The sequence below is a fragment of the Phycodurus eques genome, chromosome 18 (genome assembly GCF_024500275.1).
Source record: "Phycodurus eques isolate BA_2022a chromosome 18, UOR_Pequ_1.1, whole genome shotgun sequence".
NCBI classification, from domain to species: Eukaryota; Metazoa; Chordata; class Actinopteri; order Syngnathiformes; family Syngnathidae; genus Phycodurus; species Phycodurus eques.
In genome coordinates, this window is record NC_084542.1 from 2,959,350 (window position 1) to 2,983,803 (window position 24,454).

Here is a 24,454-nt window from a genome sequence, read left to right on the forward strand (position 1 = left end):
GCACCCTCAACCGCAAGATGAAAGAGCATTCTGGCGTGGACACATCCATGTGGGACGAATGGATGAAAGTGTTTGGCAAGTATAAGATGTTGGTCTCATCAATTTTAATATCAATAGCAGTATTTGCTGCAATACTGACATTGTGTGGATGTTGCTGTATTCCATGTTTGCGAGCACTTCTGAATAGATTGATCACCACCGCAATCCAACCTATGAGCAATCGTGCAGAACAAATGTACCCCCTTCTAACAAAACAGAATCAGGATAGTTCTGATGACGATGAAGATAGAGAAATGGAGATCGGGACATTATTTGATTCAGCTGAGGAGATCAAATAAAGCATTTCATGTTTTGTGTTCATGATAATGATCTTACAGCCAAAAATCAGAAGAAGCGGCTGCTAAATAAGTGATGTGAAACATGAGCAAAAACATGATAAACAGGAGAGAAATGATGGAAAAATGTAAATAAGTTATCATGTGTTGTGCTTTTCTGCTTACTTCTAGTGAGAGAAATGTTTTATCACTGCGTGCAAAGCTTTTTCCCACAGGATGAGTCATGTGCTTGCAGGTGCAAGGACATACTTGAGCAGAGGAGTTTCCTGTTTCTTGATAAGAAGCATATAACTCTTCTTCTGTCTCGACCACAACAAGGAGTGTTATGTGCTGATCACATGAGTTGCAACAAGCATGTATGCCCCCACCTTTTAGACGTTTTAATTCAGATGTAACAAGGGAAGTGCCCTAAGGAAATAAAAAGAGAGGGTTCGGCAGAGTGAACCTAGAACGGGTTGGAGATTGTAACTAAGTACACTCTCGTCCGTCCTCCTTGCAAGTCTGTAAACTGAACTGCCTCTGTGCCTGTCTTTTTTTTACAAATGTTCTAGGTGTCTTGAACCTGACAATGAGCAGTTAGCCACATGAATGAGTTGACTGACAGACATGTTTGCACTCAAATTAGCATTGATTGCAGTTTATCAAAATTAAAAAGCCTCAATGCAGACTTCACAGCAGTAAATTAGTCTTTTGTCTCCTTGAACAACAAAGACATTCTTTTAGGTATGTTTTTACAGTGAAATTGGACTACAGACATTATCTCCCATTAATTGACAAAAACTGCAGTTTTTCATTTATCTCGAATAGTTAGGAAATGGTATGATCAAAGCAATCGGTGAATTGCTTAAATGAAACCTGTTTATCCATCCATTTTCTATATCTCGTCCTCATACATGCAAATCAGTCGCCTTTTGGCAAAATTTGGCTTTTTGAACTCAAAATAGGCCATTTACGTAAATCAGTACTTGAGTAATAATTTCAGTGCGTACTTTTTACTCTCACTCAAGTAATTTTTTGGAGGACTGCTATTTACTTTTACTTGAGTCACATTATTGTCAAATAACAGTACTCTTATTTGAGGACAATGTTTGGCTACTCTACCCACCTCTGGAGCGGACATCCTCTATTCCTACTCTTATGTTTAAGCAACATTTCTGCTCATCAGATCAGTATTTGTTACGCTGGTCTTTTGTATTTTCACGTTGAGGTGCTGTGTATCGTGGCCCTGGTTGTGGTCCCAAGTGGAAGCACACATAACATCGACAAGAGCTGATCCACTAGTACATTTTGTATTAATTAGGAAATGCGGCTACAATTATCTAATTAGTTTACTGATATTATTGTTAAATTTATGAAGCGACGGAGCACTGTTAAGGATTATGTCACAACACAGAATGAACTAACTTCAAATTCAGAAATTGCCAATAAAAAATTTAAATTATTGTACTTAATATTTTCCTGGAGGATGCATTTGGGATTAGTGGAAAATGAAGTGAAACAGACAATGATTTGAGTCAATTATTTTCCAGAATGACCGTGCTTAGAGAGGAGGATGCTATTCGTTTGGCACAGCTTGAAGCTGGCATCAGGTGCAGGTGGAGATGGGCCTGCCTCAAGGTTGAGGCCAATTTTAAATTAAATTTTAATCTTAAATTTGTACATCAACATGTACTGGAGCAGTGTAAATAGGTTTTTCTCCATGAAGATTTTTATTTATTTATTATTTTGCCTTATTTTACGCTTTAGATTCTTCCACATTGCTTCATTTATGTTAAAATAAAAATATATATATATATTCTCTGCTGGGGCTCGGCAGATCCCCCCCAGACCCTGCCTAAAATGTTTTTTTTTCATCACCTTTGGTGTTTGCATGTCTGTGTCCTCATGAGGGTTGTGGGTAACGGTAGGACATCAAAACAGACTTAACTCAGTCAGTGCCAGCCTTCCTAGTTAACATGGAGATTTGACTTCTAAAGCAATCAGTGGCACTGAGTGTGTTAAGGTGAGAGCTGGGCTAAACCCTGGACTGGTCGGCAGTCAATCGCATAGCTGAAATGTGTTTAATTTACGATAATAGATACAGTATGTAAATACCAATTTTTTTTTTAAACCATCCGATCAACAATGAAAAATTAAAGCACCTTCTGAAAACTTGCCACCCCTATCATCAATCAGAGTGGCTGTCAATGTCAAGTGATATCATTTTTTAATTTATTTTAAAAAATTGTATTTTTTTTTGGTCTTGTTCGGCTGTTAGGTCGAGCAAAATGGGAAATCTGTATCCCTTTTATGCTGGAACAGTTTTATTGTGTCATAGTGGAGTTTTCTTTGGTATTATAATTGAGGTTTATTGAGAATCAGACTTGATCAGTCGAACAGAACAGTTTCTAGAAGGGAGAGAGAAACAAAGACAAGTAGAGCCACAGGCCATGAGAGATCACCCACAACACCAAGCAGTCTTCCAGCCCGGGGGGGGGCCCGGCCTCAGGAGCACCGCCATGCAAGTAAGTGAGACCGACCTCCACCCCTTTTACTATGACTGTCAGGGCCCCGAAAAAAAATAAATGGAGTAATAATAAAACAACAACAACCCCGACAACAAAGAATATAAAATTCCATTGTTTACTTTCACACTTATGAAAATTGCACCCTACTCAGGCAAAGGAATCAAGAGTCTAGATTTAACATGTTGAGGAAAGGTGACCAGCTATCTACATATATGTGTAATTGATTTTTTCGTTCTGCTGATATTTTTTCTAGCGCAATATATTATATGATGAGATTTAGCCAGCGATTGATGTTAATAGCTTGTTTGTTTTTCCACTTTAATAGAATTGTTTTCTTAGGGGTAGCTAACGTGACAAGTAATCATTGTGAATATTTATTAGGGGGGTCAATTATGCTTAAGTCGTCAAGTATGCACAATCTTGGTGAAAGTGGAATCCTGCAGTTTAAAATAAACGAGAGTTTTTGTGTAACCGAAGACCAAAAGCATTGAATTGGTGTACATTTCCATATAGCATGAAAATAGGTGTTTGGGGTATTATTGGTGCATTGTACGCATATATTAGATGGAGAGAAGCCCATTTTATGCATAGTGTACTGAGTAAAGTGTGTTCTATGGAGCACTTTATATTGTATAAGCTGTAGATTTGTGTTTTTTTTTTTTTTTTGTCCTTTTAAACGTATTGTTACAAATCTGTATCCAGTAGCTATGGTCAGCGGACATGGAAAGGTCTTCTTCCCATTTGGTGATTGGTGATATAATTTTTTATCCATGTACCTTTTTGACGCTAGAGAAATGTACCCTATATGCACTCACTCAGAGTTACTGTGCATACATGCAAAATATACATTCATCATGCACTTGATTAACAGAAGTTTTGGGCTGCTGACTGAGGTCCTTCTGGGTCCGTATGTACGCCATGCACACGTTTTTTTTTTTTTTTTCTTCAGCCCAAACAATAGTCAAGTAAATTAATGATACAGTGAATGGTTCCCTTCCAGCAAAATCCATCATCCAGATGGATTCCACTGTTTTACACATAATAAACGTCAAAATGATTCTGTGACCTGGTTTCAGTTTGACATCTATGCAGTTGGGCAATTGAATGCTAAACGGGTTGATTTGAATTCTCTGTAGATTTAACCAAGTTTCGCCAATTAATATTCAAGTACCTGCCCGCTTGGTGGTTGCTACACATCCACTCATCTTAGTGAAAATGGTTGAGCCACAACACAGGCGTGTCTTGTGCAAAGCTTTTGCATCACCTGACAGCTTCACATGAGCTGAAGAATAAATGGCTTCAGTTTATTTCTTGGAAGAAATTCTCGAGCATTTCGTAACCAGAATTGTGCCGTGTGCGGGCCCATTTTAGGGAGGATGACTTTGTAAACAAACTTTCACACACAAGTGCATTTACGGGTTTTGAGCAAGTGACCAGCTAGGCAGCCGCTGGTGGCGCAAAATCATACAAATATAGTACAGTGGAGCCTCGGGTTACGAATGACCCGTTTTACGAACAATTTGGGTTACGTCCAAAATCTTCGTCGAAAAAAAATACTTCTAATTTCGTATTATTTTCGTTTTGCGAAGGGTCTTGGTATGAATGAACGGAAGGATCTATGCTGTGCTTCTCTTTGGGCTGCATGAGCATCATTGACTCTGTACATACAGTAACCAATACTGTAAACTGAAAACTAGTTGTCTGCTCAGCGGCGTAAGGCAGATAGCTGTTCTAGGCAGAAGTTCCGCCTCCACATCCTTGATCATCCAATCACAAATCTTATAGCGTTTGTGATTCATATGGTAAAAAGAAGTTCAGAAATCATTTTATTTTCATCAAAAAAATACTATTTACAATATTTACGTTATTTATTGAATTGTAGCATCTCTTTAAATAAATCAACGAACAGTAGATGTGTTCATAATCATGTCAAAATAGCAATCAGAGCGAAGTCTCAACTGCCAAGACCAACTAGAATAGCTTAAAAAAAGGGCATCATGGGCATTTTTATGACAAATTATCTCAAAGAAAATAGTGATGAGAGACGTAATATTCCCTCACAAGGCATGTGCAAGTGGAATCACAATGCAAGTGGAATCTCCACACAATGAGCCTTGCCCCCCCTCCCCCCCACCACCTGCAGTGGGGGGTGGGGGTGACCACGCTTGCGTTGCCTGTTGCCGCCACAGTTACTTAAATAACCAGACACCACCTCCCCGACCATCGCCCATCCTCTCAAGCGTCACACGCTTCCAATTAAAGCACATAAACCGTGCGCCGCCACCGGCGGAACGTGTGTCGGCAGACAGGAGAGCCACGCGCGTGCACATGCACGTGCACACATCACATCACATCCCATCACACCGCCGCCACAGTCAAGTAGGGTCGCGCGGAATGGCTTGAAATGAAACAAGACGGATTATTTTTTCGGAGAGGCTGATGAAGGATGAATTAGTGAGTGTCCGACTGCCGGCGCGTCTTTGCTGCAATGCTGTCTTCGCAGGTGTGTGTTGGTGCGTGCACGGCGTTATTTCTCTTGCGAACTGGAGCGAGAGTCTGATGTCACACGTGCTTCGTCGGAGGAGACGGGGCATCTGCAAGCTGGATTCGGTGGAGGATGCTGCGGCAAGTGATACACAGAGGGCTCAAGGCTTCCTTCTACTGGTTAGGCTTATTCGTTAGCAGACACCCCGTTTTCTTCCTCACCGTGCCCGCGGTTCTCACCATCATTTTCGGATCTACGGTGTTGAGCCGATTCAAGCCGGAGACGGACCTCGAGTTGCTGGTGGCCCCGACGCACAGCCTGGCAAAGATTGAACGAAGTCTGGCCAACAGCCTGTTTCACATCGACCAGTCCAAGCACAAGCTGTACTCGGATTTGCACACCCCGGGCAGATATGGCAGGCTGATCCTGTCGGCCAAGTCCGGAGGGAACATCCTGGAGGTGGCCGATCAGGTGCTGCGAGTTCACAAGCAGGTGTTGGATTTGCGGGTCAATTACAAAGGATTCAACTATACGTTCGCGCACCTCTGCGTGTTGAGCCACAGAGACAAGCGCTGCCTCCTGGATGATATCGTCACCATCTTCGAAGACATCCGACAGGCGGTGCTTTCCAACAGCACTTTCCACAAGGTGCCCGTCAGCTACCCCAACACGACGTTAAAGGTGAGTTTGGTGCCCTGCGGCAGGCCTGTTCTTAACCTCTACTACCCTCTCCTCTCCAAAATATACTAGAGAAAGAGAGAGAGAGAGAGAGAGAGAGAGAGACCCCGTGATGGTGCAAAATGCAAATATGCGTGCAAGTGCCGCGATTTCTGAATGAATGCAGCATTTGCTTCGTGGCGGGCTGCATTGCTGCGTACAGTGTGGCCATGACTGTACACGAGGGAACCCTCTCCATCACCCAAACATCGGCAAGAGCTTTTCTAGGTGTTGGTGCAGGTGAATTGATTGGCTCCACTGGGCGTTCAGCTCTCTCCGCACACACACACACACGCGCGCACACAGGGATACCCTCGTTCTTTCTTTCTTTCTTTTTTTCATGCAGTGGTTCCCTCTTGCCATCTCCTGGCAACACATGCAGCATGACATGACTGCAATGGATAAATAGACTCCATCAGAATTCATTTTCCATTTTCGCTTTGTGCCCTTGCACTACACGCACGCAGCAATGCAATGCAGCCGGGATTACGCCATTTATAACACTTGCTAAGTGAATAAAAGACTGTTTTTCGTAAGGTAGCAGTGTGACTTGTGTGCTACTTGCTGCATAATTGTCCTGCATTTCTTCAATCATTTGTAATTTTATTTACTTTTAGTTCCCTTCACGACACTTCCGCTGTGGAAAAAAATATGAATGAAACAGTGCTACTCTCCAGCAAGTGTTGGATTAAACAGACATGGGTGCATTCTATGTACAGTGTAGGAGTAATTTTCTGATCATTTGATCAATAACGGTAAAGACACACACACACAAAAAAACAACTAATTCAGCAATTTAGCCATCTTGGTTTTATATGGGTAAACGTCTCCCATTGCTGCGGATACAAGTGTATAACTAACTAACTAATCATTAAACCCATTACGCTCTTGTTTTAAAAAAATCGTAATAACGGTAAAGACGTGCAAGAGTTCTGACACTTTCAGAAATTCATACATATTCATATTCATTCATATCTCAGAAATAAGGCCCTTTATTTTTCTCTCTGTCTGATATTGTGTTAATGCAAAATGGCTGCCTTATCCTGGTACAGCTTGCAGATCCCTCTTGTTTATTGCAACAACATAGTGAGGCTCTCTACGGTGGCATTAATGGTGAAGACAAGTTGTGTGACAAAGACAGACCATTTGTAAAAAAAATAAAATAAATTGAACTCGGACAAGATGCATTTATGTTAGTTTTTATGGAAAATGTGTATTTAGCAATAGGAGAAAAATCCTATATATTAAAAATGTAATTAGCATCTTCAGAAAACATGTTACAAATCATCAAACATAATTTCGGACACCTAACAGTAAAGAAACTTAAAAGTTTGAAAAATATAACTTTTTTCTTGGAAACCATTTTGATATTTTGACGGATAATACTAATACTGGTTAGCACATCTGCCTCACAGTTCTGGGGACCGGGGTTCAATCCCCGGCCTCGCCTGTGTGGAGTTTGCATGTTCTCCCCGTGCCTGAGTGGGTTTTCTCCGGGCACTCCGGTTTCCTCCCACATCCCAGGTAGGTTGATTTAAGACCCTAAATTGCCCGTAGGTGTGAATGTGAGCACGAATGGTTGTTTGTTTCTGTGTGCCCTGCGATTGGCTGGCGACCGGTTTAGGGTGTACCCCGCCTCTCGCCCGAAGATAGCTGGGATAGGCTCCAGCAGCCCGCGACCCTACTGAGTATTAGACTTTACACCGATTTTATCGGGCTGATTGGTATCGGCCGATATTTAGTATTTTATGCTGATCGGCTTTAATGTCATAATTCACCGATCCGCATTGATCAGCTCCGCAAAAGACATTTACTCTGTGTCGCCATCGTGCACAGTATATTTGAATTCAAAAGCTACTTTATTTTTAGCCTCTTCGCGCATCTTTTGACGTAGTATTGGAAATATCTGACGGCCAATAAATTTATTGAAAAAAAAAAAAAAAAAAACATGTTGGCGGTGTGGAACAGACAACACGTAATGCTACAGATTACAAGACAAATTTGCTCTTTCACAATTGCACTGTCAGACTACTGCAATCAAATCTTGTATTCCGATACCACCGCATCCCGTTTTTTACGATTATTGGCTTTATCTTGTCAACTAAAATGCGACCGGATACACTCATTACCATGGCGACAACAACAAGAGTAGAGCGTGCCGACTGTATTATGAGGACAAAATGTGGAAAAACGTGTGTTGGTGGTCACCGGTGCTCAGGACCGGAGAGGACGTTCGTTTAAGGCTTGCTTGAGGTATGGTCACGTACTTTGAATACGATACGGCTCGCAAGCCAGGCAACAGAACGTTATGTAGCCTAGCAAGCTACTGCTAGCACGAACGGTTGGACGTAAACATGCCGCCGTTCTGCCGAATCATGCTCTAAAGTTTCGGTGTGGGTGAAGTAATTTAATTCAAAATAAAGTAATTTAATTACAGTAAGTTAGCACCAATTATTTCTGTCATGTTGTAATGTTGGTTTGACCTGACTGATTAGAACACACGATCTGACTAGAGCAGTGACTTCCAACCTTTATGGAGCCAAGGAACATATTTTAAAATATAAAAATCTCAACAAACAAAAATGCAGAGTGAGGATAAGCGTAAAGAAAATGGATGGATGGATGGATGAACCATATGGACTTTTGCAATTAATCAACCGTTTGGTTGTATCCATAAATTCCTTGTACATGATTCTTCTTTTAAATACATTTCTTCTTCTTTCATTTCTTCAGATTGAGGAAAGCCTATCTCTGTCTCACTGTGGTCCATAAAGACGAATAGGTTGGATACTTTGTTGCTGTCATTGAAGAACATTCAAGCCCATCCATCCATCCATCCATCCATCCATTTCCTACCCCTTATCCGAGGTCGGGTCGTGGGGGCAGTAGCTTTAGCAGGGACGCCCAGACTTCCCTCTCCCCAGCCACTTCCTCCAGCTCTTCCGAGGGGATCCCGAGGCGTTCCCAGGCCAGCCGAGAGACGTAGTCTCTCCAGCCTATCCTGGGTTGTCCCCGGGGTCTCCTCCTGGTGGGACGTGCCCGGAAAACCTCACCGGGGAGGCGTCCGGGAGGCATCCGAATCAGATGCCGCAGCCACCTCATCTGGCTCCTCTTGATATGGAGGAGCAGCGGCTCTACTCTGAGATCCCGGATGACCGAGCTTCGCCCTCTATCTCTAAGGCAGAGACACCCTGCGGAGGAAATTCATTTCGGCCGCTTGTATGTGGGATCTTGTTCTTCCAGTCACGACCCACAGCTCGTGGCCATAGGTGTGGGTAGGAACGTAGATCGACCGGTAAATCGAGCACTTCACCTTTCGGATTAGCTCCTTCTTTACCACAACGGACTGATACAAAGTCCGCATCACTGCAGACGCTGCACCGATCCGCCTATTGATCTCCCGTTCCATTCTTCCCTCACTCGTGTACAAGACCCCAAGATACGTGAACTCCTCCACTTGGGGCAGGATCTCATCCCTGACCTGGAGAGGGCACGCCACCCTTTTCAGACTGAGGACCATGGTCTCAGATTTGGAGGTGCTGATTCTCATCCCAGCCCCAACACACTCGGCTGCGAACTGCTCCAGTGAGAGTTGGAGGTCACGGCTTGATGAAGCCAACAGAACCACATCATCTGCAAAAAGCAGAGATGCAATTCTGAAGCAACCAAACCGGACCCCTCTACGCCTCGCCTGCACCTAGAAATTCTGTCCATAAAAGTTCTTCTCCAAGTCCACAAAACACATGTAGACTGGTTGGGCGAACTTCCATGCACCCTCGAGGACCCTGCCGAGGGTGTAGAGCTGGTCCACTGTTCCACGGCCAGGACGAAAACCTCACTGTTCCTCATGAATCTGAGATTCCACTTCCTGACGGACCCTCCTCTCCAGCACCCCTGAATAGACCTTGCCAGGGAGGCTGAGGAGTGTGATCCCCCTGTAGTTGGAATACACCCTCTGGCCCCCCTCCTTAAAAAGGGGGAACACCACCCTAGTCTGCCAATCCAGAGGCACTGTCCCCAATGTCCACGCGATGTTGCAGAAACGTGGCAACATCCAGAGCCTTTAGGAACTCTGGGCGAATCTCATCCACCCGAATCTCTTGCCACCAAGGAGCTTTTTAACCACCAACCGCGCCCCATCCCCACTATACACAGTGTTGGTGCTGCACTGCTTTCCCCTCTTGAGACGTCGGATGGTGGACCAGAATTTCCTCGAAGCCGTCCGGAAGTCTTTTTCCATGGCCTCACCGAACTCCTCCCATGCCCGAGTTTTTGCCTCAGCGAACACCAAAGCTGAATTCCACTTGGCCAGCCGGTACCCATCAGCTGCCTCAGGAGCTCCACAGGCCAAAAAGGCCCGCTAGGGCTCCTTCTTCAGCTTGACGGCATCCTTCACCATTGGTATCCACCAACGGGTTCGGGGATTGCCGCCACCACAGGCCTCCGTAAGGTAGTACCGACTACCTTAGTCGGTACTACCTTACGGCCACAGCTCCGGTCGGCCGCCTCAGCAATGGAGGCACGGAACATGGTCCACTTGGACTCAATGTCCCCCGCCTCCCCCGAGACGTGGGGGGAGGCGTCCGAGTGCTGCCGGAGGTAGGAGTTGAAACTGCCAGATGTTCCCAGCAGACCCTCACAATACGTTTGGGCCTGCCACGTCGGACCGGCATCTTCCCCACCATCGGAGCCAACTCACCACCAGGTGGTGATCAGTTGACAGCTCCACCCCTCTCTTCACCCGAGTATCCAAGATATGGGGCCGCAAGTCAGATGACACGAACACAAAGTCGATTATCGAACTTCGACCCAGCGTGTCCTGGTGCCAAGTGCACGTGTGGACACACTTATGCTTGAACATGGTGTTCGTTATGGACAATCCGTGATAAGCACAGAAGTCCAATAACAGAACACCGCTCGGGTTCTGATCGGGGGGGCCGTTCCTCCCAATCACGCCCTTCCAGATCTCACTGTCATTGCCCACTTGAGCCTTGAAGTCCCCCAGCAGAACGATGGAGTCCCCAGCGGGAGCGCTCTCCAGCACCCCTTCCAAGGACTCCAAAAAGGGTGGGTACTCTCAACTGCTGTTTGGTGCATAGGCACAAACAACAGTCAGGACCCGTCCACCCACCCGAAGATGGAGGGAGGGTACCCTCCCGGGGTGAACCCCAACGTACAGGCGCCGAGTCAGGGGGCAATAAGTATACCCACACCTGCTCGGCGCCTCTCACCGTGGGCAACTCCAGAGTGGAAGAGAGTCCAACCCCTCTCAAGAGGACAGGTACCATAGCCCAAACTGTGTGTGCAGGCGAGCCCGACTATATCTTGTCGGAACTTCTCGACCTCACACACCAGCTCGGGCTCCTTCCCTGCCAAAGAGGTGACATTCAACATACCTAGAGCCAGCTTCTGTAGCCGAGGATCGGATCGCCAAGGTCCCGACCCCTATAGCCCCTCCCACAGGTGGTGAGTCCATGGGAAGGGGGACCCACGTTACCCTTTCGGGCCCCATGGGTGCAGGCCCACCAGGCGCTCGTCTTCGAGCCCCACCTCCAGGCCTGGCTCCAGAGGGGGGCCTCTGTGACCCGCGTCCAGGCAAGGGAAAACGTCTTCCTGAATTGTTTGTCATCAAAGGGGTTTTTGGAGCTTTGCGTTGTCTGGTCCCTCACCTAGGACCTGTTTGCCATGGGTGACCCTGCCAGGGGCATAAAGCCCCAGACAACTTAGCTCCGAGGATAATTGGGACACACAAACCCCTCCACCACGGTAAGGTGACAGCTCAAGGAGGAGACATTCGAACCCTGGTCTCTCAAATAAACTCCTTTGGGATGAACTAGATCGTGAGCTCACATCAGTGACCTGACCTCACAAATGTTCTTCCAGTTGAATGGGCAAAAATGTCTCCAGACACAAGTCTGCAAGAATGGAAACATTTATTTCTTATCAGTTCTTGTTGGTTTAATAACCATATGTTTTTATTATTTTGTGCTTATCGTGTGTCACATGCTTTTTTTCTTAGCAGGATGGGTTGTAACTTGTAGTGAGATGAGTGCTTCTCACACATTGGCATCCGATTTTAATTGTTATAAATCGAGGATTAATTGTCCTTCAATTGGCTGGCGACTAGTCCTGGGTGTCCCCCACCTCTTGCCCATAAATCAGGTGGGATAGGCTCCAGCTCACCTGTGACCCGAATAAGGACAAGTGGTACAGAAAATTGATCAATGGATGCATTGTCCTGCAACATGTTTTTTCTCAATTGCCTGGCTATGAATAGGACCATCTTCTGTTTTGCAATTCATCATTTCTTAAAGTTTCAGTGATCACATTCTGCACCTTTATACAATATTGTTTTGACTTTCAGCTTGTCCCATCATGAGTCGCCATAGCAAGTCACTCGCATTAGCTCTTTGCCACAGTTTTTGCCCTTTCTAACACAATACTCGCATTTATCTGTGCTTGGGACAAGGAATCAAACATGCGCCGTCTGCATGAAAGGCACCACACGACCAGTGCCTGCACCTTGAAACAATAATATATATTATTCAAACGTTCCATTGGTGTCGTCTGTCTACTTTTTTACTTCATTGGGAGACCTAAAATTAATTTTAAAAAAAATAAAATAAAAAAAGAAATATGTCCTTCTGCTAGTCAGCTAAAAGAAAACTAATTGATCAGTAATTTGGTCCATGCAAAGCAAACTCATAGTCCTGCTGCCCTGCTGTTATGCTCCATTTGTAGCATTGCCATCATATTGCCTGTTCACGTGTTTTCATAGACTTGTGAAACGTCGTTAGTACTGATCTTATTACAGTTGGGCGATATGGATATATGAGGAAAAATCCCAAGGACAATATTTATTTTTGTAAGGTGTATCAGAAAACTTCACCAGCAGCTAATATACATGCATCTATAGCTTACTGGTTTTCCTTTATGTAATTTTGCTCAATCATGAAACAGTTTTGTTCTATTTCTGACTTAAGTGGACTTAATTTTCTTTCAAATTATACATTCTCATCTTTTCTAGCTAAAACACAGGGGGCTCTTAAGCGTCTCAAGGCAATTCAAAAATTTTTACTGCGTGTTATACTGTGAGATGCTATTGTTTAAAGGGGGGGTGTTGCACTTTCAAAACTGCTACCAAGATTTATTCGAGTCTACCAAAGCCAGCCCCTTACAGCTGCTACACCGGTAACATTACTTATTTGTGATGGAGTGTTACTGTAACATTTAATGTTATCATTTTGAAGTTTTACTTTTTGGAGTGTACAATAAATAAAAAATCAAAAAGAAGTTATCAACCTTCCTGTTGAGCAGAAATGTTACTCATTTTGTGTCAGTTCTGAATCCTCTACGGTCTTTGACTGATGAATGAAAAATTGCTAAGATTATGATCAACGTCTAAATAAGCACTGTACCTATTCTATCCAGAAAATTAAAACATTGGTGTGATCTCAGTAGTGTGTTTGTGGTAGGTGGTAGGTGGTAGGAGGGCTAAAATTTGGAATGATTAACCTGCATGAAGGCGCCTTTAATCTATTCCCACAAGATAATTTCAACAGATGTTATGCTGATTTATCTCTCATGTCATTTGTGGTTGCAGCAGATTCAAAATGGATCATGCACACACAGCCCCATGTGTGCATGTTCACGCAATCATGAACCGAAGCGCTCACGTGTGTGGTTGAAAACGAATTCACGGGAGCCACAGACACACAAAACACCAGATAATTGTTGTAATATATTGTACTTTTGCTGAATTGATCTCATTTATCGTGGGGATGACAGTCTGTTCCAGAAAACCCCGCAATAGATGAAATCTGCTAAATTGTCCAAAAATTTACTCCATATTATATAAATTTTTAAGTTTCATATATGCAGTTCAATGTCAATGTGATACTTTAGAGATGTGCATTTATTTAAGTGTCCACAAGAGGTCACCATCAACATACTTTATACAAGCGCGTGCCTTTAATGGGCGGGTGTGCTCTGATTGAGTGAAATGAAAGTCAACCCATGCAGACATGCGAAAGACGGGCAATTTGTTGGCATTAGGCAACGTGCCTTACAGTGACTGTCTCTGAATTGTAGGCAGTGTAAAGCATCATTGTGCTTGCTAATGCTTCCCAGAATTCCTTGTGATGCTCTTTTTTACTACAGGTTGTTGAAAATCCAGCTAAACATTGCTCTTTACTTGCATTTGTTCCATATTGTTGTCGCAAACAGTTCCACATTTTTCTATATTGTTATGAGTGTGTGCATTAGTTATACTGTACATCGGGCTTTGTTAATATTTGTGTATTTATTTCATGAAACTCTCACTATGGCATGTGTGTTAACCAGTGGTATTCAGGTCATGTTCGCTGTGTTATTAAGCAACTTGGTAACTTACCAAGTGTGTCAGTTGAAATGGCTCAGTAGAGTTTCTTTTTCTGCAAAGAGAGCCTATTTGTCTTTATATGAGTCATTGCTGCCACATTATAGTCAAACAGCCAGCAATGCTTAGTGAACCAAAGATGTGCAGGTGAGTAACCGCACTATACTCTTGAAGAAAAAACCCTGCAATGCACTGAATCTGCAATAAACGAACCGCGATATTGTGAGGGATTACTGTATACATATTGAATATGTAACCGAGATCAGCAAAGGGAGTGTGCTTTGTGTGAGGTTGATGCTTAGCAAAGTTCACAATCACATCTGAGGTCTTTTTTTGGGGCACATTGGTTCCACGTATGTAGCACTTTGTACACATGGCGCAGCTTACAGTAATTTGTTGCTACCCTTCAGTTAATGAACTGATGAGTCCTTTCCCAAATACACATTAACACAAAGCTTCTGTGGGAATGTCGTTTGGAAAGATCAGACAAAACAGGAGCTTTCTTTTTACTCACATCAGCCCTATATTTACAGATGCAAAAATTAAGCATACAAAGAAAAGAACACTGTACATTTTATGAAACATGGAGGAGGCTCGGTTATGTTCTGGGGCTGCTTTTCAACATCTGGCACAGTGATGTCTTGAATATGTGCAGGGTACAGTGAAATCTCAAGACTATCACAGCCCTTAGAAAGCTTGGTCTTACCCACAGGTACAGAGGTACATTACATATGGTTAGTGGTGTTATGGCGTTGTTAAAGATATCATGCATCACCTTTTTTCTTCAACACTCATGTAAACATGGAGAGCGTTTGCTGATATCTAACACAAAATGAGTTAAACATAAACAGGTAGAAGAGTGAACCTCTCAACAAAATGACACGTGGTCAGGTGAAGTGTGATGTTGGTCTGTGGTTTCATCCAGCATGCACACCACAAGCCACCGGCCTATGGTTAATTAATGTTTACCGATTACTTTCAAACAACAAAGTGAACATATGCCCATACTCGTATGTGAGTATCTGCTGATACCCATTAGGGCACTTTCAAAGACTTTCAGCGCAGAACTGACAAGGACGCATGGCGCCATTCTACTACCTCATTAGCGTGGTATTTCTTTACATCATGTCATCCACGAAGGTTGAAAAAAGTAATGAGCCTATATTGATATGAATAGAAATCACTGATAAGTGTTTTCAAATGGAAAGGAAAAATGAGTCACAAAAATAAGTACTCAAGTAAAGTACAGATACCTGAAAAATCTACTTCTCTCAGTTTATCAGTATAGACCCCCCATTCTCTCTCAATGAATCATACAATAGGAGGTGAGATGCAGTTGCGGCATGCAGCAGGTTAGTGACAGTTTAAATAATTGTGACTAGAGGAAGATGGGAGAGCGGATGAGGCAGCAGTGCTGGCTGATAGCGTTTAGGGTATGAAGGGCTATAAATGTCTGGGTCCGCTGTCCATGTGTGTCGAAGGCAATAAAAGCAAGTCAAGAGCAAATGAATGACTATGCACTCAGTGGCAACAGCATGTGCATGATGCGATTCATTACAAACATGTTGCCTTTAAAAAAAAAACTAATTTAACAATTCTATTTTAGAATTGTGTCAAATATGTTATGCAGTGAACATACTGAGCACGGTGACCTCTGCCAAAGGCAAAAAGCAGAAGGTGAGATTTTAAATGGTTAGTTAGCTAATCAGCAGCAGAAGGCAAAAATACAGAGAGAGGATCCTCTTATTTTTTTCACTTTTTTCATAGTGCTATTGAGGTAATCAAAATATTCAATTTAGACACAGTTCTCGGGATCCAGTACAGTTCTGTCACTGCAAACAACAAAGCTAAACTGTCCATTACGATTGCAAAGGCAGAATATATGACACAGGTCTTGAATTGGATATATTGTGCAATTGGTCATAAAGACAAACAACTTGAGCAACAAGAAAACAAAACCACAGAAGCAAAGCAGGTCAAGGGAGGTAAGCAATACAATAATACGGTGTATTCCATCTGCTTCTTCTTTTCCTTTCGGCTTGTCCCTTTAGGGGTCGCCACAGCGCATCATCCTTTTCCATGTAAGCCTATCTCCTGCATCCTACTCTCGAACACCAGCTGCCCTCATGTCTTCCCTCACGATATCCATCAACCCTCTCTTTGGCCTTGCTCTCGCTCTCTTGCCTGGTCATCTCCATCCTCATCATCATTCTAGTAATATACTCACTATTTCTCCTCTGGACGTGTCCAAACCATCGAAGTCTGCTCTCTCTAACTTTGTCTCCAAAACGTTGAACCTTGGCTGTCCCTCTGATTAGCTCAGTTAAAATTTCCTCCAATTTGGTCACTCCGAGAGCGAACCTCAACATCTTCATTTCCGCCACCTCCAGCTCTGCTTCCTGTGGCCTCTTCAGTGCCACTGTCTCTAATCCGTACATCATGGCTGGCCTCACCACTGTTTTATAAACTTCACCCTTCATCCAAGGAGAGACTCTTCTGTCACATAACACACCTGACACCTTCCTCCACCCATTCCAACCTGCTTGGACCCGTTTCTTCACTTCCTGACCATTTCTCTTCCCATCGACACCATGGTAAAATAATTTAAACCCTGCCCCTAAACTTCTAGCCTTACTGTCTTTCCACCGGGTCTCCTGGACACACAATATATCAACCTTTCTCCTATTCATCATGTCAACCAACTCCCGAGATTTTTCCTGTCATAGTCCCAACAAAGTCCCCACATTCAGTTCCAGGCTCTGTGCTTTCCTCGTCTCTTTCTGCCGAAGAACCTGCTTTCCACCTCTTCTTCTTCTTCGACTTCGACACACAGTAGCTGAATTTCCACCGGCGCCCTGCAGGTTGACGCCGCCGGTGGCGGACGCTGTTAACCCAAGCTACGACCGATCCAGTATGGAATTCTTTGGATGAACGCTCATATTTGTTTGGCAAAGGTTTAAGCCGGATACCCTTCCTGACGCAACCCTCTGCATTTATCCGGGCTTGGGACCGGCCTACAGTTTCCACTGGCTTGTGCCCCCCATAGGGCTGCATTTCTTCCTTCTGTTTCTGCTGAACCTAAATACCCAGCTGATTGTCATGATCAGCCGGTGCGGCGCAGGAGGCTCCACCCACCAGCGCTCACCAAGGAGACGGAAACAGAAAAAAAGGCAAAACACAGGGAGAGAGGCATAACAATTTTACCATTAATATTCAATGTGATGCGTATACAATCCAACCCCTTGTGTCGGTTCCACCTGCTCACAAACCCAAACAAAAAAAAAACAAAAAAAACCACCCGCAACTGTATTTTTTCAAATTACAAACATAGTCAATTGAAATTTCAATTTGTCAGAAACGTACACAGGGTATGTGCAACCAACTTCTGAATTCACCAAAACAGGTCGCAGCACTTCCATCCGGCTTGGGTAAAGCTTTATTTTAGCGAAGCCTTAACGCAAGAGATAACTGGCGGAACTATAAAAGTCTACAATTTGTATTGTTTTCCACAAGGTGTCGCCAAGAGCTACCAAAGATGATAACATCCGATGTTTAGGCTTTCGTTCATGTTTACAGATATCATATCATATTTCTATAAAAAATAATACATACATGTCTTTAACTCTTGTCCAAAATTTTAGCAAGATGGGGTTGAAGCCATCATGACATGAACCTGCTAGTTCTGCTAGTTTTTGCGGCATACTCTGTAAGTCCGCTAACCTGTTTTACATGTTTGGTCACGTGACGTTCCGGATAAAGCGGGTTATTTATCTACAACAAATAATATATCTTTCTTCATCTAGCTATGCAAGTGAGGTATAGTGATTGGCGGAACAATTAAATGCTCTTTCACTAGATGGCAGAAGGTACACCTACCGTGTGTACCCACCTTTATGCTCACTGAAATAGGCCCAGATTTCACACTGAGTATGTAAATTTGTGAGTGCATTGAGAGGAGATCATTATTATTTCAGTATATATACTTTTTGTGACATTTTCATTTTATGGTTTGCCACAAGTTCTTCTCTTTTGTAAAAAATATGTGCCTTGTCTCAATAATGGTTGAGAAACTGTTGTTTTCAGGATACCACTGAAATAAAAGGACTGTTACCTTCGGAACAGTTATAACTCAGATCACCTGTGGATAGCAAGGGAAGAAACAAATATTCCATGAACAGATGTGATTTTGATTTGAAGGAAATTCCTTCAAACGAGAAGTAATCTTGGTCTGAGCAAGGTGGGTAAGGTGCTTCATTTGCCTCTTATGGCTTGAAATTGATTAACAAAGCTGGGAAAGATAGGGGAGGGATTTGAACCCAGCACAATTTAATTGTAAAAAAGATTTTGAAACATTCATAGAGTTGCAAAAGAGCAGATCCCTGACAGGCTGGGCCTATAGAAGTTTACTATAGGTCTCATTTAAGAAACGTCTGAGCTCTAGTTACAATGCAGTGCAACATCGGGTTCCGACTGTCCTGGTTTACGAACAAATCGGGTTACGCGCAAAAACTTCAAAAAGAAACCACCTCGATTTACACACTACTTTGGATTTGCGAACTGTGTTGCAAGGATACCTGTAGGTTGTGCTTTTTCTTACGATAAGTAAAACTACTGGCGATAGAGTTATTAGAAAACTAATTATGATCATCGTCCAGCGATTGGCTGGCGACCAGTTCGGGTTGTACCCCGCCTCTCGCCCGAAGATAGATGGGATAGGCTCCAGGACGCCCGCGACCTTAGTGAGGATAAGCGGTACAGGAAATGGATGGATGGATGATCATTTTGAAAAACAAGGATGGTGTCTTTTTGTTAGCTCGTGTTAGAAAAAATATTTTCTTTGATGATTGGTGACAGTTTTGGGACATTAAACCACATGTATGATTGCTTGGGTTCATGAGGCTTGCAAGGATGTGGCACTCGCCCACCGTGTTTGTATCATTTAAATCGATGACACCCTAATAAATTGGAGACTTTCCAGCGTATAAAATAAGCAATAAAACATAATTTTGGGTTGCTAGCTGCTGTTCATGTGCGATAGCTGTTGTTCAAATAAGAGTAAAACAGTATATGTCAGCAATATAAGGCATAATACCAATTTGAATAAAGAAGTGTTTGGAAACTCCAGGAAGTTGTCGTTTTTTTCCCCCCTGAAAAGTTGTCATTTTAATGGTGAGTGGATTCCACCAGACAGCTATGATGTATAAAATATGAGTTAATACTACCACCTTTATAGTATAATACATTTTCCAACAGCGCCTATGCAGTGAATTTGGTCTCCACCACGTCACACCATGACATGGCGACAAGTCGAGTTTGGCGATAAAAAGGGGATGTCCCAAAGAAAGGCAATTAGTTATTTACAAATTGCTCCAAAATGGATTGATTTTTGATTTTCTTCAGAAATAAGTACAGTCAACTTGTAAGTAAAAAATGGACCAATATGACCCACCGTCCGTCCCTTTAAGCGACATAAGCTTTTTCTGTGGTAAGCGCTCATACATGGAGAGCAAACACTTATAACGTCCATAAAATCCTAAATATTGGGGTGATCGTTCTGATATTTTCAGAGGTTGAAGTGGGCATATAAGTAGAGAAGTCCATATACATTTTGGTGACAAGTGATTGCAGTTTTGGCCAGCCGCAAGTCTCGGGTGCCAAAGAGGCTGGAAAGGGGAGTACAGTAATTTAAGGAAGAGAGAAAGAAAAAAGGAACCAGCTGGGGTAACTTGCTGTGCTGGCCGTGCCCACTCACAGCACACCGTCTTCGGATGCGAGTGCGCTGACAACCAGCTGAAGAGGACCAAGGTGGGAGGAGCATTACGTGGCGCAAATGAACCAAATGCGCACATTTATTGTGTCTAAAGTACTTCAGCAATCAAACTCGTGCGAGGGACACAAGGCTAAAGTTCGTTTTGGGGCCGGTGTCAATGTAGCATAAGAGTGTGTTCAATCTTGTGCAACCAGATTGGTTGAGTTGTTAATTTTTTCTTCCTCCCTCGATAAGATGTAAAGAAAAAATTTAGTCGTATAGGTTATATATCATATCGTTTATCATTCTTTTACTGTGTATATCACAATCAGCTTTATTGGCGAAGTATGTTACAAGACACACAAGGAATTTTTCTCCGGTAGTTGAAGCCACTCTAGTATAACAGCAAGCAGCCAATATGACAAAATATACATTTAGGACATTTAAAAAAAAAAAAAAACACACACATGGTGAGTCATTGAGCAATACTGATATAATGAGTCTTTAAGCACTTTAGAGCAGTTTAAAGTGATTAATTGTGCAAAGATCTGGTACAGTGACGATTGTGCAAATGGTGCAGAGCTCTCAAGCACACGAGTGGCCAGTAGTAATCAACAACTGGATGCAAATATTGCAGCATGATAAAAAAGTGAGTGCACGAATAAGGTAGAAGTGCTCCAACAGAGATGTGCACAATTGGCAGCATCTTGCAATGAAACTGTAAGTTAGTTGTTTAAGAAGTTAATGGCAAGAAGAAGCTGTTGGAATGTCTTCTGGTTTTAGTTTGGATTGTTCAATAGCTTCTACCTGAGTGAAAGAGCTTGAAGAGGCGGTGACCATGATGTGGAGGGTCCTAGAGGATTTTGCATGCCCTTGTTTAACTCCTGGCAGTGTGCAAGTCCTCAAGAGTGGGTAGGTGGGTATTAGGGTTGGGAATCATTTGAATTTGAGCGATTCCGGTTCCGATTCCGGTTCCTTATTTCGATTGTGGTTCCAAACGATTCTCGATTCTGATTCTTTTGGGGGGCTGGATCCAAAAACTTTGCATGGTTTAAATAAAGGGTGTCCAAATTTTGAACATCCATTTTCTTAGCAGCCCCCAGCATAGACTAAAATGAACATTTGACTCTTGGTTCTTTATAACAAATATCAATATCAAACCTACGAACTAAAAGGCAATGTGCGTGGAACTAACCCTCCATCCATCCATCCATTTTCTGAGCCGCTTCTCCTCACTAAGGTTGCGGGCGTGCTGGAGCCTATCCCAGCTATCATCAGGCAGGAGGCGGGGTACACCCTGAACTGGTTGCCAGCCAATCGCAGGGCACATACAAACAAACAACCATTCGCACTCACACCTATGGGCAATTTAGAGTAGTCAATTTACCTACCATGCATGTTTTTGGGACGTGGGAGGAAACCGGAGTGCCCGGAGAAAACCCACACAGGCACGGGGAGAACATGCAAACTCCACACAGGCGGGGCCGGGGATTGAACCCCGGTCCTCAGAACTGTGAGGCTGACGCTCTAACCGTGGAACTAACCCAATTTACTTAATATTCATTAATTAATGTTTAAGCTAAAAGGTAAATATAGAATTGCTAAATATAGTTATTTGGGACTGTTTTATTACGTCAAAAGGTTTATATGTGCAAGTTTGAACTTGACTTCCTGTTTTAAGCTTGTAGTCTTTTATTTTGAAGTGTATGCAGTGAAACTCAGCATTTTGGCACGAAAAGTAACTTCACACGACACGTGTGAATTTTGAAAACGAAAGTAATGGAACCAAATGCTAAAACACGTTCCTTTCCCTACCCACCGATGAGGCAAGGTTAGTGTTTGTGATAGTTGCTAGTTTGATCTTTGGGGAAGTTTTAGCTCAATGTTAAGCTTTTTTTTTTTCTGTCATCAGCTCTTACGTTGGTTTGAAGACTAAAATAAATCCTAAAAAACATCAGTGCAAAAGTGCAACCAACTGTTTACCTTGGTAACTGTCTCAATGTTGGCACAGACATATTTTATTGTTTCACTCACCCTATTGACTGAGAGTTTGACTTCACTGAAGTTCTGTGCGGTGTAAGCTGAGGCTCAGAGCGGAAGGGAGCACATCAGACTTCTACACTTCATGAAAGCCTCCTTTGCACAATATAATATTGTTCCAAGTGTTGCACTGAGGCTATTGGTAATTAATTTTAACAAAGTTAAGACACACTTGTTCGCCGCCTCCGTTATGCACAACCGCGTCTTCGTGCGCATTCTTCTTCGTTGGTTTTCGCCACTCTTTTTTGGGGTTGGCGGACTGTAGGCATCGAAACTGGGAACCAAATTTTTTTAATTTGAAAGATTTCAGGAGAACCGGAACGTCAGTCCCGGTTTCAATCGGTTCTCGATTCTCGATGCCCAACCCGAGTGGGTACCGCTAATTCTTTTGGCAGTCTTGACTGTCCGTTGCAGTCTGATTTTGTCCTTTGTGGAAGCACCAAACCAGACTGTGATGGATGAACACAGAACTGATTCAATGACTGCTGTATAGAACGCCCTCAACAGCTCCTGTGGCAGGTCACGCTTCCTCAGAAGCCATATGAAGTATATCCTTTTCTGGGACTTTTTGAGGATGAAGTTGATGTTGGTCTCCCACTTCAGATCCTGAGAAACTGTAATTCTCAGGAACTTGAAGGTCTAGACGGGTGACACAGGGCAGTTGTACAGCGTGAGTGGCAGCTGTGGTGAAAGAGGCTTCGTGAAGTCCATGATCATCTCTTCCTTCTTAGGCGTGTTCAGCTCCAGGTTGTGTTGGTTGCACCAAACCTCCAGCTGCTCCACTTCCTGTCGATACGCAGACTCGTCTTTTCTTTGATGAGGCCGATGACTGTGGTGTCGTCTGCAAACTTCAGGAGTTTAACAGCCACCTAAGTTGAAGTGCACTCGTTCATGTAGAGAGAGAAAAGCAGCAGCGAGAAGTCACCGGTGCTGATGGTGCTTCTGGAGGTCCATCCATCCGTCCATTTTCTGTATCAGCTATACTCGCTAGGGTCGCCGACGTGCTGGAGCCTATCCCAGCTATCTTTGGGCGCGAGGCGAGGTACACCCTGTACTGGTCGCCAGCCAATCGCAGGGAACAAACAACCATTCGCACTCACAATCACAGCTAACGTGCAATTTAGAGTACCACGCATGTTTTTTGGGGATGTGGGAGGAAACCGGAGTACCCGGCGAAAATCCACGCAGAACATGCAAACTCCACACAGGTGGGGCCGAGATTTGAACCCTGGTCCTCAGAACTGTGAGGCAGATGTGCTAACCAGTCGCCCACCGTGTCACCGCTTCTGGATGTTATATTAAAAAAAATCAGTTTTTATATCCACTTTATATTCAGCAGGCCTTACAGTGCTGTCACGGCATAACTTAGCTTTATCATAATTTATCTTTTTGCCATATGATTTATATAAAGTTGACTGTGTAACAGCACATTGTGGTAGCTTGCTAGTGAAGGATTAATACACTCAGCAAGAGTAATAAGAGCTAAGAATAATAAAAAAAAAAAACAGACATTGTTATGTAAAGCAAGTTAATATCACAAGTGAGTACAAATTGTCCAGTGCAAGTGAGACTCCATAAAGACAGGAAAAGCATAAATTGTATATTCCCATGTGGAGGCAGCACTTTATCACCACTGTCGCATTACACTTGTCAGTTAGTGTGTGGAGCGCGTATGTGGCACATGCAGCAGGCACATGACTGAACACAAATACCCCCGCCCACAACTTTATTGAGCAATCAATTGTGTGCCATTTATCAAACACTCCAGCTCCACTTTTTTGCTTTGTCTGGCTTTGACACAATACAGTGTACGTTTCCGTGTCATTCATCGGCCTGTCGCTTGAAAATAGTTGATTTTTGCCCAGCTTAACTAACAAATCATGGGTTGATTAAATTTAGGTAAGTCGTGGTATTATGTGAATGAGCCTCACTTTTATGTCTAAGTATGGCAAAAGTCAGAACGGGTTGCTCACCAACACATTTTCAGGTTGTTGTTTTTTTCAGGCTGCAGGATAATTGATTCTAAAAAGATTCGATAGTGACAGCCCTAAATTAATTGATTATTATTCAGTTACGGTTACGGTCCGTAACAGGTCAGAAAACAGGAAAAATGTTGATCATTGTTTTCCAAAGTAAAAACAAATGTTGCACTTTGATTAAACACAAAGATCAGGCTGCTTTCAAGGAGGACTACGGAATATCTGAGAATATTTTACAGTTGATAAAATGAAAGTCCGAGGATTT

General features: G+C 43.2%; 1 protein-coding gene across 1 annotated transcript in view; it reads left to right on the forward strand.

Moving 5' to 3' along the window:
* The first annotated feature begins 5,402 nt into the window (after positions 1 to 5,402).
* ptchd4 (patched domain containing 4) overlaps positions 5,403 to 24,454 on the forward strand; it is a 35,599-nt gene continuing 16,547 nt past the window's right edge. Inside the window, exon 1 of the mRNA XM_061704614.1 lies at positions 5,403 to 6,008. Coding sequence (XP_061560598.1) covers positions 5,460 to 6,008 — 549 coding nt within the window. The 5' untranslated portion in view covers positions 5,403 to 5,459. The remainder of the gene's footprint in view (positions 6,009 to 24,454) is intronic.